The sequence below is a fragment of the Cavia porcellus genome, unplaced genomic scaffold (assembly GCF_034190915.1).
Source record: "Cavia porcellus strain 051 isolate PalLab524CR breed Dunkin Hartley unplaced genomic scaffold, mCavPor4.1 scaffold_9, whole genome shotgun sequence".
Lineage (NCBI taxonomy): Eukaryota > Metazoa > Chordata > Mammalia > Rodentia > Caviidae > Cavia > Cavia porcellus.
The window spans coordinates 10,348,372-10,360,894 of NW_026947492.1; the positions used below are offsets into that span (position 1 = coordinate 10,348,372).

The window sequence follows — 12,523 nt, forward strand, 5'->3', positions numbered from 1 at the left end:
GTAAGCTCAAGGCAAGCCTGAACTGCATAGCCAGACCCTGACTCAATAAGACAAAAAGTAAATAAATAAATAAACAGATGAAAGCAAAAAGAGAATCTTTGGGAAATACAGGCATCTGAGTTGCTTCCTCTCGTGGGAACCACAACTTTGGACTTAGGAGAAAAAGACAAAGAGAAGAAATCAGGGGAATGAGGAGAGGTGCCAGAGGCCTCCTGCTACAACTTCATTTCTTAGAAATCAGATGCAAGTGAAGATCACTAACTAAAAAGCTTCATTCATCACTAGTTATATTGATTACTTACTCTGTACCGGGTACTATGCCCAGAGCTGATCAGGGACAAAGCACACAGACCCAAGCAAGTAGGAGGCACAGCTGAAGGGGTGGACCGTGGTTGTGGAGGGAGGCAGGTGCTGCAGAGGAGATCGTCCATCCGCAGAGCTGAGTGCCTGAGGACGACACTGGGTCTGGGGAGAGGGTCCCACATTCCAGCTCCCTTCTGAGACAGAGACTAGAGAATGCGTCTAATTCTGTGACTTTCAAATACTTTTTATCTATGTATTTTTGTTTGGAAATACTTGCATCAACATAGCAAACTTTTAGACACCCTGATATCAGTAGTTTGGATATCATTAGCTTCCTATAACAGATAGGTGTGGAAATTTTTTATAGGATGCAAGAGTTCCGAACATTAGTGGACTAAGTAACATCGAGTGAGCCCATGTGTGCAGTGATGCATTTCATTCCTGCTAGAATTTCACCATCTCTGAATAAGAAAAGATCTTTGTTAACTAAAGCTTCATGTTCTAGGACAGTGATGGCGAACCTTTCGGAGATCAAATGCCAAACTGTAACCCCAAACCCACTGATTTATCACAAAGTGCCAACACAGCATTTAATTGCTGAATACTAAGGTTTGAGTTTAGAAAAAAAACAAAAAAAGCATACATTAATATTTTTTTGGTACCAGGATTGAACTCATGACCTTGTGCTTGAATATCTTTTATCTTAAAAGAAAAACACAATAGCATAGTGCCATCGTTCACCACCACTGCTTTAGGGAAAGGATTTATTACCAACCTTCCTCCTATTGGTTTACTCTCTCCGCTCTGTTTCAGAGACCAATCGGACAGCTACCTCTGTTGTCTGCATTACTTGTCTTGAGGTTTTTCTGCAGCCATGTGCTCTGCCTCTGAGCTACGTTCCCACCCCTGAGGTTTTTCTGGAAGCATGATGCTTCCTTTCAGTGACAAGTTCAGCTACATCATTTTCAACTACTACTTGGTGAAAGGGCACGGAACCCTCCAAGTGGCTGTCTTGCCGTGACTCAGGCCGCCCGGCTCACACTCTCAGTTTCAGTTTGTTTTAAAGCAGAAGAATCTTTTGCTAAACAAAACCTGAAGTAGGAGCCTAATTTAAAAGAAAAAACAGGAAAAAGCAAAGGACTCTGGTTGCAGTGGTGGTTGAAGGCTGGGGTCCTATCAGAGTAGGTCTCCTACAGACCCCTACTCTGTTGGAGTTTTTAAGCTGCTCGAGATTCTTGGAGCTTAAGGTTTCTTAAAAGGGGCTATTTGAAAGCCTCAGATGTATTGAAGCCAATTCCTCCGCTTACAGATAGGAAACGAGGTGCAAAGAAATGAGAAAGATCTTTTGACTTCTTTTATAACCCCGAGACCACCGACCATACGCGCCTACAATACATATACACGGACCAGTGTGAATCCTGATGGGAATATTGGTGTACAGTAAAAGAAGAACCCAGAATTTATCCGAAGTACCAAGCCCCAGTACTGCTGGGCCACTGATAAACAGGTAACTTAGCCTCTCTAAGGCTCAGGTACCTTCCTCTGAAAAGGGGGAAAATGGGGTACCTTTCACAGGCTTTTTTTTTTTTGAGAGAAGCATATTTGTAATGATAATTATAATAATTCTTATTTAATAAAGCAATCATCGTTTACTGAAGACTCTCTCTGTGGTGAGGACTTAGGCCAGAGGCCGATTTGCTCACACACTCAGTTTCCCCTCTCGCACACTGAATCCCTTGCCCCTCCGTTCATCCCCTACCTTTAGGGTCTTCTGGCAGCACCCGCAGCCCCATCGCTTTTTTAAACACCCTGCTCTCGTTTTCGAGGTGGATTTCACAGGTGTAGGTCCCCTCGTCAGCCTCTTGCACATCTTGGAGCAGTAGAGAACCGTCATTCTGGGAGACATCGCCGACCAGACGCGAACGGTTCTGAAAGCGCCCGGTAGGCACTGTCAAGTTGGAGTAATAGAACAGCACGTATTCATCCTGGAGGGAGCACGACAGGAGAAAATTAAAGAGCCAGCCAAGAGTCTGGACTCAGAAGGCCCAGGTGAGTGGAGGCAGCCTAGCCATCCCCATCCCCACCACCAAAAAATTAATAATAACTAAGTGCCAGGCAGCTATCTGGCTTGCACAAGGTGCTGTGGCTCATTTTCTGCAAACACAAGTGGGGAAATCAGGTGCATGCATTTCCATTTCTTATAACTTCAGGAAAACTGTCACCCCCATTCTGAAGATCACTCTGGGGATTCGAAATCACAGTTTGTAGACATCATATCTCAGTTTCACCCTGTTTCTTGCCAGGGCTGCCAGATTAGATGGCACCCAAATGCATGATCTAATCCCTCTGGCGTGCTGGGCCGGCGTTCCCGGAATGCCTGGCGCCACTCCTTCTCTGTCCTGCCCTCCTCCAGCTAGCACAGCACAGCACAAAAGAAGATGTCACAGACAGGAAATGGTGACAGGCTGGTGGTGAGCTTACACCGTAGCTCTACCCCTCATCTAAAATAAATAGCAATAAAATTTGGACTGATACTAGCATTATGAAAATAACACTAACTATGCTCAGAGCTACAGAAACGATATTTTATTTATAAATGTTGGGATTTTATCACTCATAGCGAATTGCCTGGGACATATTTCATAAACTAATTTCACAAGTGAGTCTTTGGTAAGACTTATTACTCCAAGCTCTTACTCCCAACAGCTCCGTGACAGACCCTGGCCCAGCCATGCGACACCTGTTAATCTCAACATTCCAAGCAGGTGCAGAGGAGAAGGTGATTCCCAGAAGGGTGGCATGCTGAGCGAATCTGCTGCCCTTCCCCCAGCACACAGATAACGGTGTCACTGCTCTGCAGGCTCATTACTCTTCCGTCTAGACCACAGAAATCACCCTGTCACCCACCTTCTCTGTTCTGCAAAGGGCAGGAGACAAGGGGGAGGAAACGGAAAGAACTTCATGTTCACACCTCTTGTTGTCCCTTAATTATAATTACCTTTCTCTTCGCTGATCAAGAAGTTGGTACTCAGCAAAGTTGGGTGATCTCTGCTGATCACACAGCCAAGCAGCTGTTCCAGCAGGAGGAAGGAGGTCCAGGTATTATGCCCTCTACAACCCAGCCTCTTGCAAAACCATCTCATGGTACCTGACGACAGATTCACCCGCTCCCCACCCAACTCTGACACCATCAGCCAGGACTTGTACTACGCAGTGAAATGTCCTTCTGGTTACCTTGCCGTGCTGTCCTGGAGAGTGCATCCAGTCCACCTTGGTCACACTTCTTCCTCCAGTGTTCTGGATAACACATCCTATCAGAGCTGAGTCGCCCACATGGACTGTGAGCAAAGGGGAGAGAGTCTGAAGGCCCAAGGAGTAATCTAAAGAAATCGAAGGCAAGAAGATACATCATTTAGACAAATACCCTCAGCTACAAAAGTCACTGAGTACTGGACACCTCCCGCTGATGATCCAACATGACCAAGTCCTGAGGGGGCCTTCACTATAGCCACCAGGGCATCAGCAAGGGCAGGAGAAATACTCTCTGGTTATCTGCACAGCTCAAGTTTGAAGCCTTCTGCAATCTTTATACTATAATAAGTGCTATCTGTTGCCTTTGTTCCTTTCTCTTAAAGAGTTGCTTTCCCTTTCCTAAAGCTCCTAGAGTTCCTCCTTCCAACTTTTCTAAAGAAAGAGGAAATTCTGAAGTCCTCTTTTCTGTCAACTTAGACACCCATATCCACTTACCATAAACATGAAATGGAATGTTTCCTATTCTTAAATTTCCCACTGGTTTCCTATCTGAATGACCAGCTCATCAGTATTTTTAGTTTTCTTCCTCTTCTCCCTTTCTTTAGCTCCTTCACAAAAGCTTATGTCTGCATTTGCTGGCTGGTTCTGGCCATAGTGCAGGTGCTTGTAATTAGGCCAAAGCAGAGCACAGGCTTCCCCTGTCGCTCCCCTGCCTCATCCCCTCCCCAAATATGCCATGGACAATCCTCCTCCCATTATCTGAATGTTGCTCAGGGAATTTCAAGAAAGCACTAAAACCCCAAACCATCATGGAGATATTTCTGTTTTCAGAAGATGTGCTCCATGCAGAGAAAACAAAACCAAGAGAGACAAATTTAGATGCTGCCCAGTTCATATCAAAGAAGGGCCAGAGAACACATATGGGAATGATCAGAAATTGGGCCAGTTTTTCATCCAAGCTGTTTCCCTGAGAGAAGGGAGCTAACTTCCTGCCAACAGCAGGTTCACCCAGTAGGGAGGACAGAAAAGAAAACATGAACTCCAAACCCTTCGGAGGGAGTTATTTTGAAAGAAATCAAAATTAGCTCCAACAACTATTTGGAATTTTCCTATGAGATGCTCGACTGGAAACTCCCTGGATGGATGGGGCAAAATTCTGCAGGCTGCTTCACAGATCTCTAGGGGATTTTTTTTTTTCTGGTCTTTTTGAGACAGGGTCTCACTATGTAGCTCAGGCTGACCTTGAGCTCACTTTGTGGCCCAGGCTGTTCTCAAACATGCAACAATCCTCCTGCCTCAGCCTCCCAAGTGCTGGATGGCAGGTGTGCGCCACAACACCTGGCTTCTATGGGAATATTTATACTCCCTCTGAGATAACTATAGCCCTGCTTCTGAGAGAAACATTTGTGTGTGTGTGTATATTTGTGCACACTCCATATTACTGAACTTCAAGCAGTGGCAATATTTTTGTGAGCTTTAGCAATACAGAGTGTACACAAATGTACAGAGTCAGTGTTCAATTCATTGTACAAGGTCCCAAAAATAATAGAGAAAAATAAAAAGCTGTGAGAACAAAGTACCCAATTAATTTCTTCTTCTGCATAGCTGTGTCCATGGAGTAAGGAGAAAGACAGGGGGAAAAGAGGAGTTTTCAAAATTAGAAAGAAGAAGCTGGATGTGGTGGCTCATGCCTGTAATCCCAGCACTCGGGAGGCTGAGGCAGGAGGATCGTTGTGAGTTTGAGACTAGCCTCAGCTACAAAGTGAGCTCAAGGCCAGCCTGAACTGCATAGAGAGACCCTGTTTCAAAAGACAAAAAAAAAAAAAAAAAATCAGAAAGAAGAAATGAATGGCAGCAGAAAGTAGCCCTGGGCCCTTGAGCAAGATCTGAGCAGGAGACTCCACCCTGGCCTGAGCAGACCAGAATGGACTCCAGCAAAGGATGCAGAGCCTCAGAGGAAACCCCGGGGGGGAAAGTGAGGGACTGAAGGGAATCAGGGAGAAAAAGTTCCAGCAAAGGAAGCCACTACAAATTGGGGAAGAGCTCAGTTCATTTGAGGAACCTCAAGAGACCTAGCGTGAAAACCAGAAAGGGATTCAGGGCCTGTCTTTGGAGACCTAGCTCCAGATCTGAGACCAGCTATGCCACATCTTCAAGTGCCACAGAGAAACTCTCTTTGTGTCACAGAAGCAGGTTGTGGAGTACACAGTAAGGACCTGAAGACATTCTGTGTCCGAGAAACAGAGAAAGTTTCCCCTCCCCAAGAAAGTGGGCATCTGTTTCTGAAACAGCTGTTTTAGCAAAACCATCAGGTTCCAGCTTATGCTTGCATCCTCCACAAACCAAAGGGAACTGAAAATCCTTAAAGCTGGCTTTTATAAATGCATGAGACTCGTGAGAAATCAAGAGATCAAATACCACTGTCCAAGCCGAAGCTCCCACTTACCCAGGAACACTGGCAGCAGGATGAGCTTCAGAGGGTAAAACATGCTGCTCACAAGTTTTCAACCCTAAAAGGGAAAAAATCAGAAAGTCACATAAATAGGGGTGCATTAATTTAACATGTCAGTGGGGGGTACGGTCAGCCTGTCCAAGGTGCAGGCACACAGCACTGACCACAAAGGACAAGGTCCCAGCTCCACCACAGGGTGCGTGTTTGGAAAGGTAGGCAAAATGAATGAGGAAATATCAGATACAGATGAGTACTGTGAAGAAACAAAACACAGTGATGTTTGCGGAGTCACTTGGGGTCTTCTCTAAGTGGGGCAGATTGCATGAAAGTTGCTTTTCAAGAGAAAAAAAAAGGGAGGATTGAAGGATGCCCTTAGGATGACAACCATAGAGATTCCCTAACTTGAGTGCTTCACACAAACATGAAGTTTTAGAGGTTACCCAGCCTGACATTTTCACCTGCTACTCCAACTAAATCAGAAACACTATTTCGAAACATAGGAAGAATGTCCAGCCCCTGTGGGAGAAGAGATTTAAAAATAGGGCAGGCTGAGGATTTAGCTCAGCAGGCGTAAGTGCCTGCTTGGCAAACGCGAGGCTGTGAGTTCAAAGCCGGTACCAAACCGGTACCAAATAAAATAAAATAAAATAAATAAATAGGGAGAGATTTTAAACTCAAGTATCAACCACACTTAGGACAAAAAGAAGTCGAATGAAAGGCTTATGGTGATTTTTTTTTCCACTTCGTCAAGGCAAAGAAGTGTGGGCAGAATTGAGAATCGGACTGTGCATGGCCCGTCTTTCTCTAATGTTTCTGTTGTCTCATGGTATTAATTTCACCGCGTTCATCAGCTCCTAAAAAGGGACCCATTGCTCTACCCCAGGCCCCCAAGTTTCCTCTGCCGAACAGTGGAATCTTGACACCATGGAGTCACAATTCAACCCGCCTGCTCTGTTCCTACCTACTACTGTGCCTGGCCTCAGCCATCCTGTATTGCTACCACGCTGCTGCCAGAGGAAATCCACTTCCGAATCTAACGGGGAAGTCCTCCTCGCTCTTTGAGTAAGAAGCAAGTTACAGTACTTCACCTGGCTCTGCCGGGACACCGGTCACACATGGTGGCTGTTTTTATTTGTAAAAAGCAGTTACCTAAGAGGTTCCTTTCCTCCACCTGGAAAATCAGGTCAAACTGTTGAAGGAATTTCCTTCCTCAGATCCTGACTGAACCTCAGTTCTCTTTCCTGGAACACAGCACCAACACAAGGCTCAAATCTGGAAATGTAGGTAACAGTGCTTTGGAAATATAGAAAGTATTACCATAGAAGACTTTATTTTCTTTAACCTAGGAATCTGAAAGTAAACAGTTGGTAACCTTAGAAAGATTTCGGAGGCTGAGTTTAACCTTCCTGTGAGGGCGAATGATGAATCAGAATGAACTGGAAGCTTAAATTTCCATTTTGAAACTCACCTTAACAATGTAGATTATAGTTAAGCTGACCCAGACAAACCAGGAGTTCCCCAAATAGAACTACCTCTCATGAAAACACTGATTTCTCACGCTGGCTGAAACCCAGTTCCTACTCCACAGACCAGCTGCACCCACACGTCCATGGATATGGACCATCAAGGGATGCCTTTTTATCATCCCCTAACTTTAGTTCACCATCAGGAAGAATCTCTTCCCCAAGGAGTTGGTTGTGCTGCCTCTTCTGCTGAGCAAACAGTGCTCACTACCCCAACATTCCCCCCAAGCACACCATTTACACAGAAGCGTCAAGGTCGGTGGACATGTCTCTCGCCAACTCCTACTGCGGCCTGTGTATTAGGAAGGGCAGAATCAGAGCTGCTTGTTTATATCTGTGCCCATTCCTGTGCTCTAGGACCTACAAAGCGCCTGGCACATGCTGGAGAGATGCTCACAGCTGTCAACACTCTTATTAGAGTGAAATCAGCTTCGAAGCATCCTGCAACCTCAAAAGAAAGGCAATGACTCAGAAGTAACCGAATCTAGTCGCCAAGCCCACCAAACCCAACTTCCTCATAGCCACATCCAACCACTTTCAAACAAATTCCGGGAAAGATGCAAACGATTTGATGGATAGAAATGGGTATTTTTAGCGCTAAACACTCAAATGCATCTCTAAGGCTCTGTATGAATAGAGAAGCAATAATTTTAGCAGAAACAGCACTGAATTGGAATTTTTTTAAAAATTCTATTCCAGGATCAGGCCTTCCACTAGCTAATTCTTTGATCTTTAGGAAACTCCATCTCTTTGGGCTTCACGTTAAGGTTAAAGGATCGGGCTTTTCTGCTTCCTTGAGCACCATACTAGAAATCGAGCATTAACACCCGAGAAGCCTGAGAAGTCTGAGTGCCCAGCACCGCCTGAATGATTTATACCTGAACTCATTTAATCCATGCCACAACCCTGAAAGGTGCTGCACATGCGGAGACTGACACACAGGCTGGTGAAGGGACTTGAGGAGAACAAGTGGCAGAACCAGGATTTGAAGACAGGCAGTCTAGAGCTGAGCCTGTGTGACTGTCACACTGCACAGCTTCTCCGTGTTTGTGAAAGTAATCAATACTTTAGACTTTGTCCAAACAAGAGTAATATATTCCTGCTGTCTGCGCCACGCTGTCTCCATTATCTCCTGGGCTTCGTCCAGGTGGCAGGTTTAGGGTCACTTCCTTGGGGAAATCTCTCCTTAATCACTATTTATCTTTCTTTTAGGTCGTTTGTCACAATTTCTAATTATCTACTTATTTGGGTGCGCACATGATTAAAATCCTGCTGCGTAGCACATCCCCCAAGACAGGTAGCTCCACGAGGCCAGAAGCAGTGTCTACGTCCCACCGCACCTCCTGCACCAGCACCGTGCAAAGTGCAGAGAAACACTCAGCAACCACTTGTCAGCCAGGCTCTTGCCAAGGACACTTGCGTCAAGTTCAAACTTCCTAGTTGAGAAATAGATTTTATACATACCCATACATATATAGAGTCACTTGTGATGTCACACTCTAAGACATGTATCATTAAATGATTTCATCATTGTGCAGATATAATAGTATGTCCTTACTGATGGCTGTGACATCACTGGGTGATAAAAGCTTCTGGAACCACTGTCACACACAGTGCTGATGGAAATGGTATTTGGTATATGACTATGTATGCTTCATTCTGAATTTATAACATACTAAATGTATACTGAATTCTAAAATTCTGAATTACATATACATATATATATGTATATATAAAGTGAATCTCAGCTTTTAAATATCAAAACATTCAAAAAAATCTTATGCTGGAAAAATTGGCATTCCACATGCCAAAGACTAAAACTACACCCATGTCTCTCACCAAACACTAAACTAAAATTGAAATGGATCAAAGATCTAAATATTAAAACAGAAACACTAAATCTGCTGGAAGAAGACCGGATAGGACTCTTGAAGACATAAGCACAGGAAAAGATTTTATGAACAAGACTCCCACCACATTGGAAATACTACACAGAATCTACAATCAGGATCTCAGGATCTCATCCAATTAAAAAGCTTTTGCACAGGAAAAAAAAATTGCCAGTAGAGTGAAAAGACAACCCACAGAGTGGAAAAAACTTTTAGGCAATTGTCCCTGAGACAAAGGACTAATATCTAGAATATATAAAGAACTGAAAAATATCAGATCCTCCAATTTTAAAGGCCCAATCTAAAATGGGCATATGAGATAAATATACACTTTCAGAGGAAGAAATACAAAAGGCAAATAAATACATGAAAAAATGTTCAACATCATTGATCATTCAAGAGATGCAAATTAAAACACTGAAATTCCATCTCACCCTAGATAGAATGGCTATGACCAAGAAATCAACCAATAACAAATTCTAGAGGGTCTGTAGGAAAACAGAAAGTCTTCTCTGTGATTGGTTGAAGAGTAGACTGAAGCTACCACTGTGGAAATCAGTGTGAAAACTCAAAAAACTGAGAATAGAGGTCCCATTTGACTTAGCTATTCTTCTGGATATCTTCCTGGAAGAATCACAAACATCATATTGCAAGATACATGCACTCATGTTTATAGCAGCACAGTTTGTAAAAAGTAAATCTTGGAAACAACCCAAATTCTCATCAGCCAAGAAATGAATTTTAAAATGTGGTTTTTTTTAATATAATACTGTACTACTCAGCCATAAGGAAGGATCAGCCTAAGGCATTTCTAGGTAAATGGATGTTTCTTGAGATCATAGTCTTAAGTGAAATAAATGGGACGCATGTGTGTAAATAATGCAGTATTTTAGTGTGAGAAATCAAAAGTGTAAAGAAGGACCAAAGTGTATAATAGATATTGTGAAATAGGAAGAAATTTTTCAAAAGAAAGGAGAACTAGAGAGGGTGAAGAAGAAAGGAAAGAAGGGAAAAGAAAAAATGATAAAAGTAGGATAAAATGGAAACAAAGCTTTATAAATAAGGAGGGGAAGAGGGGTTCAAGGGTGGGTAGAGGAATGGGGGAAAGAGGAATCAAGATATATTACATACAGATACAAATTCGCTGGGATGAACACGATCATTGTGTATATTTTGGTTATGGCTAATTGGAATTCTATACGCTTCACTTATCTGTATATGAGTTTCCTTTCCCATGTTTGGGAAATTTTCTGCTATTATTTCAGTAAATAGTCTTTTGACATCATTTGTGTTCTTTTTCATTTACACCTATCAACCTTATGTTATTTTTCTTTGCTTCATCTTCCAACTGTTGAATTGTTATTGCCTCGTTATTTTTAAAAGATCTTTCCTTTCTTGTTCACTAGCTGCAATCTGTGTTCTAGGTCCGAAAGTCTGCCTTCACATTCATTCAGGCAGTTTTGCCGGCTTCCGATGGAATTCTTGATCTCCTGGATATCTCAAATCTGTTCCGTGCATTCTATTTCTTTCTTATATTGTCCGTGCAAGGTTTCCATCTTTTTGCAGTGCTCCTCACTTTTTTAACCATGTCTTCTTTAGATGTGTTCAGCATTTCTTTTATTACCTTTATCGTTTCCTCTTTAACCTGGAAGATTATTTCTTTTTTGGGGGGAGGGGATTATTTCTGATCTGAGTTCCTTTACAGCTTCATGGAGTTGTTTCTTTACCTCAAGTGCTATCCCTTCACAAGCTTCAGGTGTATGGCTTACACTTTCTTCTATGTCCATGTCTCCTAGGCTTGTTTGAGATGAACTGGAGGTTTGAGATTGCATTTTGCTCTTTCATTTTGTCATTTTCCTGTATTGCCCCGGTCCCTAGTGGCACTCAAAGGCTCCCCAGATGGGGGGGTGCACTGGGTGGACCTTCAGCCTTCCTCACATGACTCACCAAGGTTCCTCGGCTTCTTGGGGTCTCTGGTGGGGCCCTATCAGGTTCCGAGCAAAGACCCGCACTGCATAGCTAGGCAGGGGTCGCTGAGTTGGGCTTCAGCTCACATGTGGCAGCTCCCAGCTACCTGGAGGTTGCTGGGCAGGGCCCAGCCAGAATTATGTGTATTTAACTGGTATCAATAAATTTAACACTGAAAAAGGCCCCTTAAGCACTTAGGTAACAGACATCATTTAAACTCTCACCTCTACCCTCTTCCTTTTCTTTCCAAATACTGATTTATATCCTTAGCAGATATTCTTTTTCCTTTTTCCTCATCAGATATTCTGGAGATAATTCTGCATAGCAAATTGTCTCATACATTGGCCAAACATTTTGACTGAGCTCTTGACCCTTTCACAATATAACTGTTGACAAAAATCTATCATTCTTGGGGGACAGATGCCCTATTATTAATAGTGTAGGTCAGAGGTGGCAAACGTGCCAGAGTGAGCTGTTAGTATCATTGAAAGCTCTAAAAGACTCACCATTGCTGGTCGAGGGGAATTAATATCATTGATGTAATATAATAAAAAGCCTTCTGAAAAGAGATTCTTAAAGAGACAACCACACAGGATGCAAAAATGACCCCCAAATATTACAATATTATATTATGAGACACGATAAGGGAGAGGTGCTCTCAAATTGTTTGCCCCAGGTAAGGACAATTAGCCATCAACTACTGAGCAAATAGCAGCTCGTAGCCTTGCCTCCCTCACGCCTACTCACACAGGACACTGTCACCCAGCCTCACTCCAGTTCCTAGGTAGCTCCGGGTCTCAGATGTTCCTAGCACAAAAGTGCACATAACCACTCTGCAAAATGAACCTCTCAGAATGTGCCTCATGTTTCCCATGAGTCTGTGCACCTAGACTGCAAGGTTCCATGGCTTCTGTGACACAGTCTAGGATAGATCACCCAAATCTCTACTTGAGTTATATCATCGTGCTCTCCAGTCCCCTCTGAGGTCCAAAATACATCTAAACCAACCTGCATCAGTCTTCCCAATGGCAAAGGCTACACCAAAGTGTGATATAAAGGTCACAGCCTAGCTGGGAAAACCTGGGAAGGTCTGAGTTCCTGACTTCAGAAGATTAAAATACTGGCTTGTCTAGAAT

At 43.4% G+C, this 12,523-nt stretch overlaps 1 protein-coding gene across 2 annotated transcripts in view; it reads right to left on the minus strand.

The window, feature by feature from the left end:
* Window positions 1–12,523, minus strand: part of Jaml (junction adhesion molecule like) — a 28,145-nt gene that overhangs the window by 15,049 nt on the left and 573 nt on the right. Inside the window, exons 2-4 of one of the 2 annotated variants that reach the window (XM_003472659.5) lie at window positions 6,002–6,065; window positions 3,538–3,683; window positions 2,063–2,288 (exon numbers count right to left, since the gene is read on the minus strand). In XM_003472659.5, the coding sequence (XP_003472707.2) occupies window positions 2,063–2,288; window positions 3,538–3,683; window positions 6,002–6,044 (415 nt within the window). In that variant the 5' untranslated portion in view covers window positions 6,045–6,065. Of the gene's footprint in view, window positions 1–2,062; window positions 2,289–2,525; window positions 2,547–3,537; window positions 3,684–6,001; window positions 6,066–12,523 lie in introns of those variants that run through there. The other variant, XM_013155598.3, reaches the window with a different exon arrangement.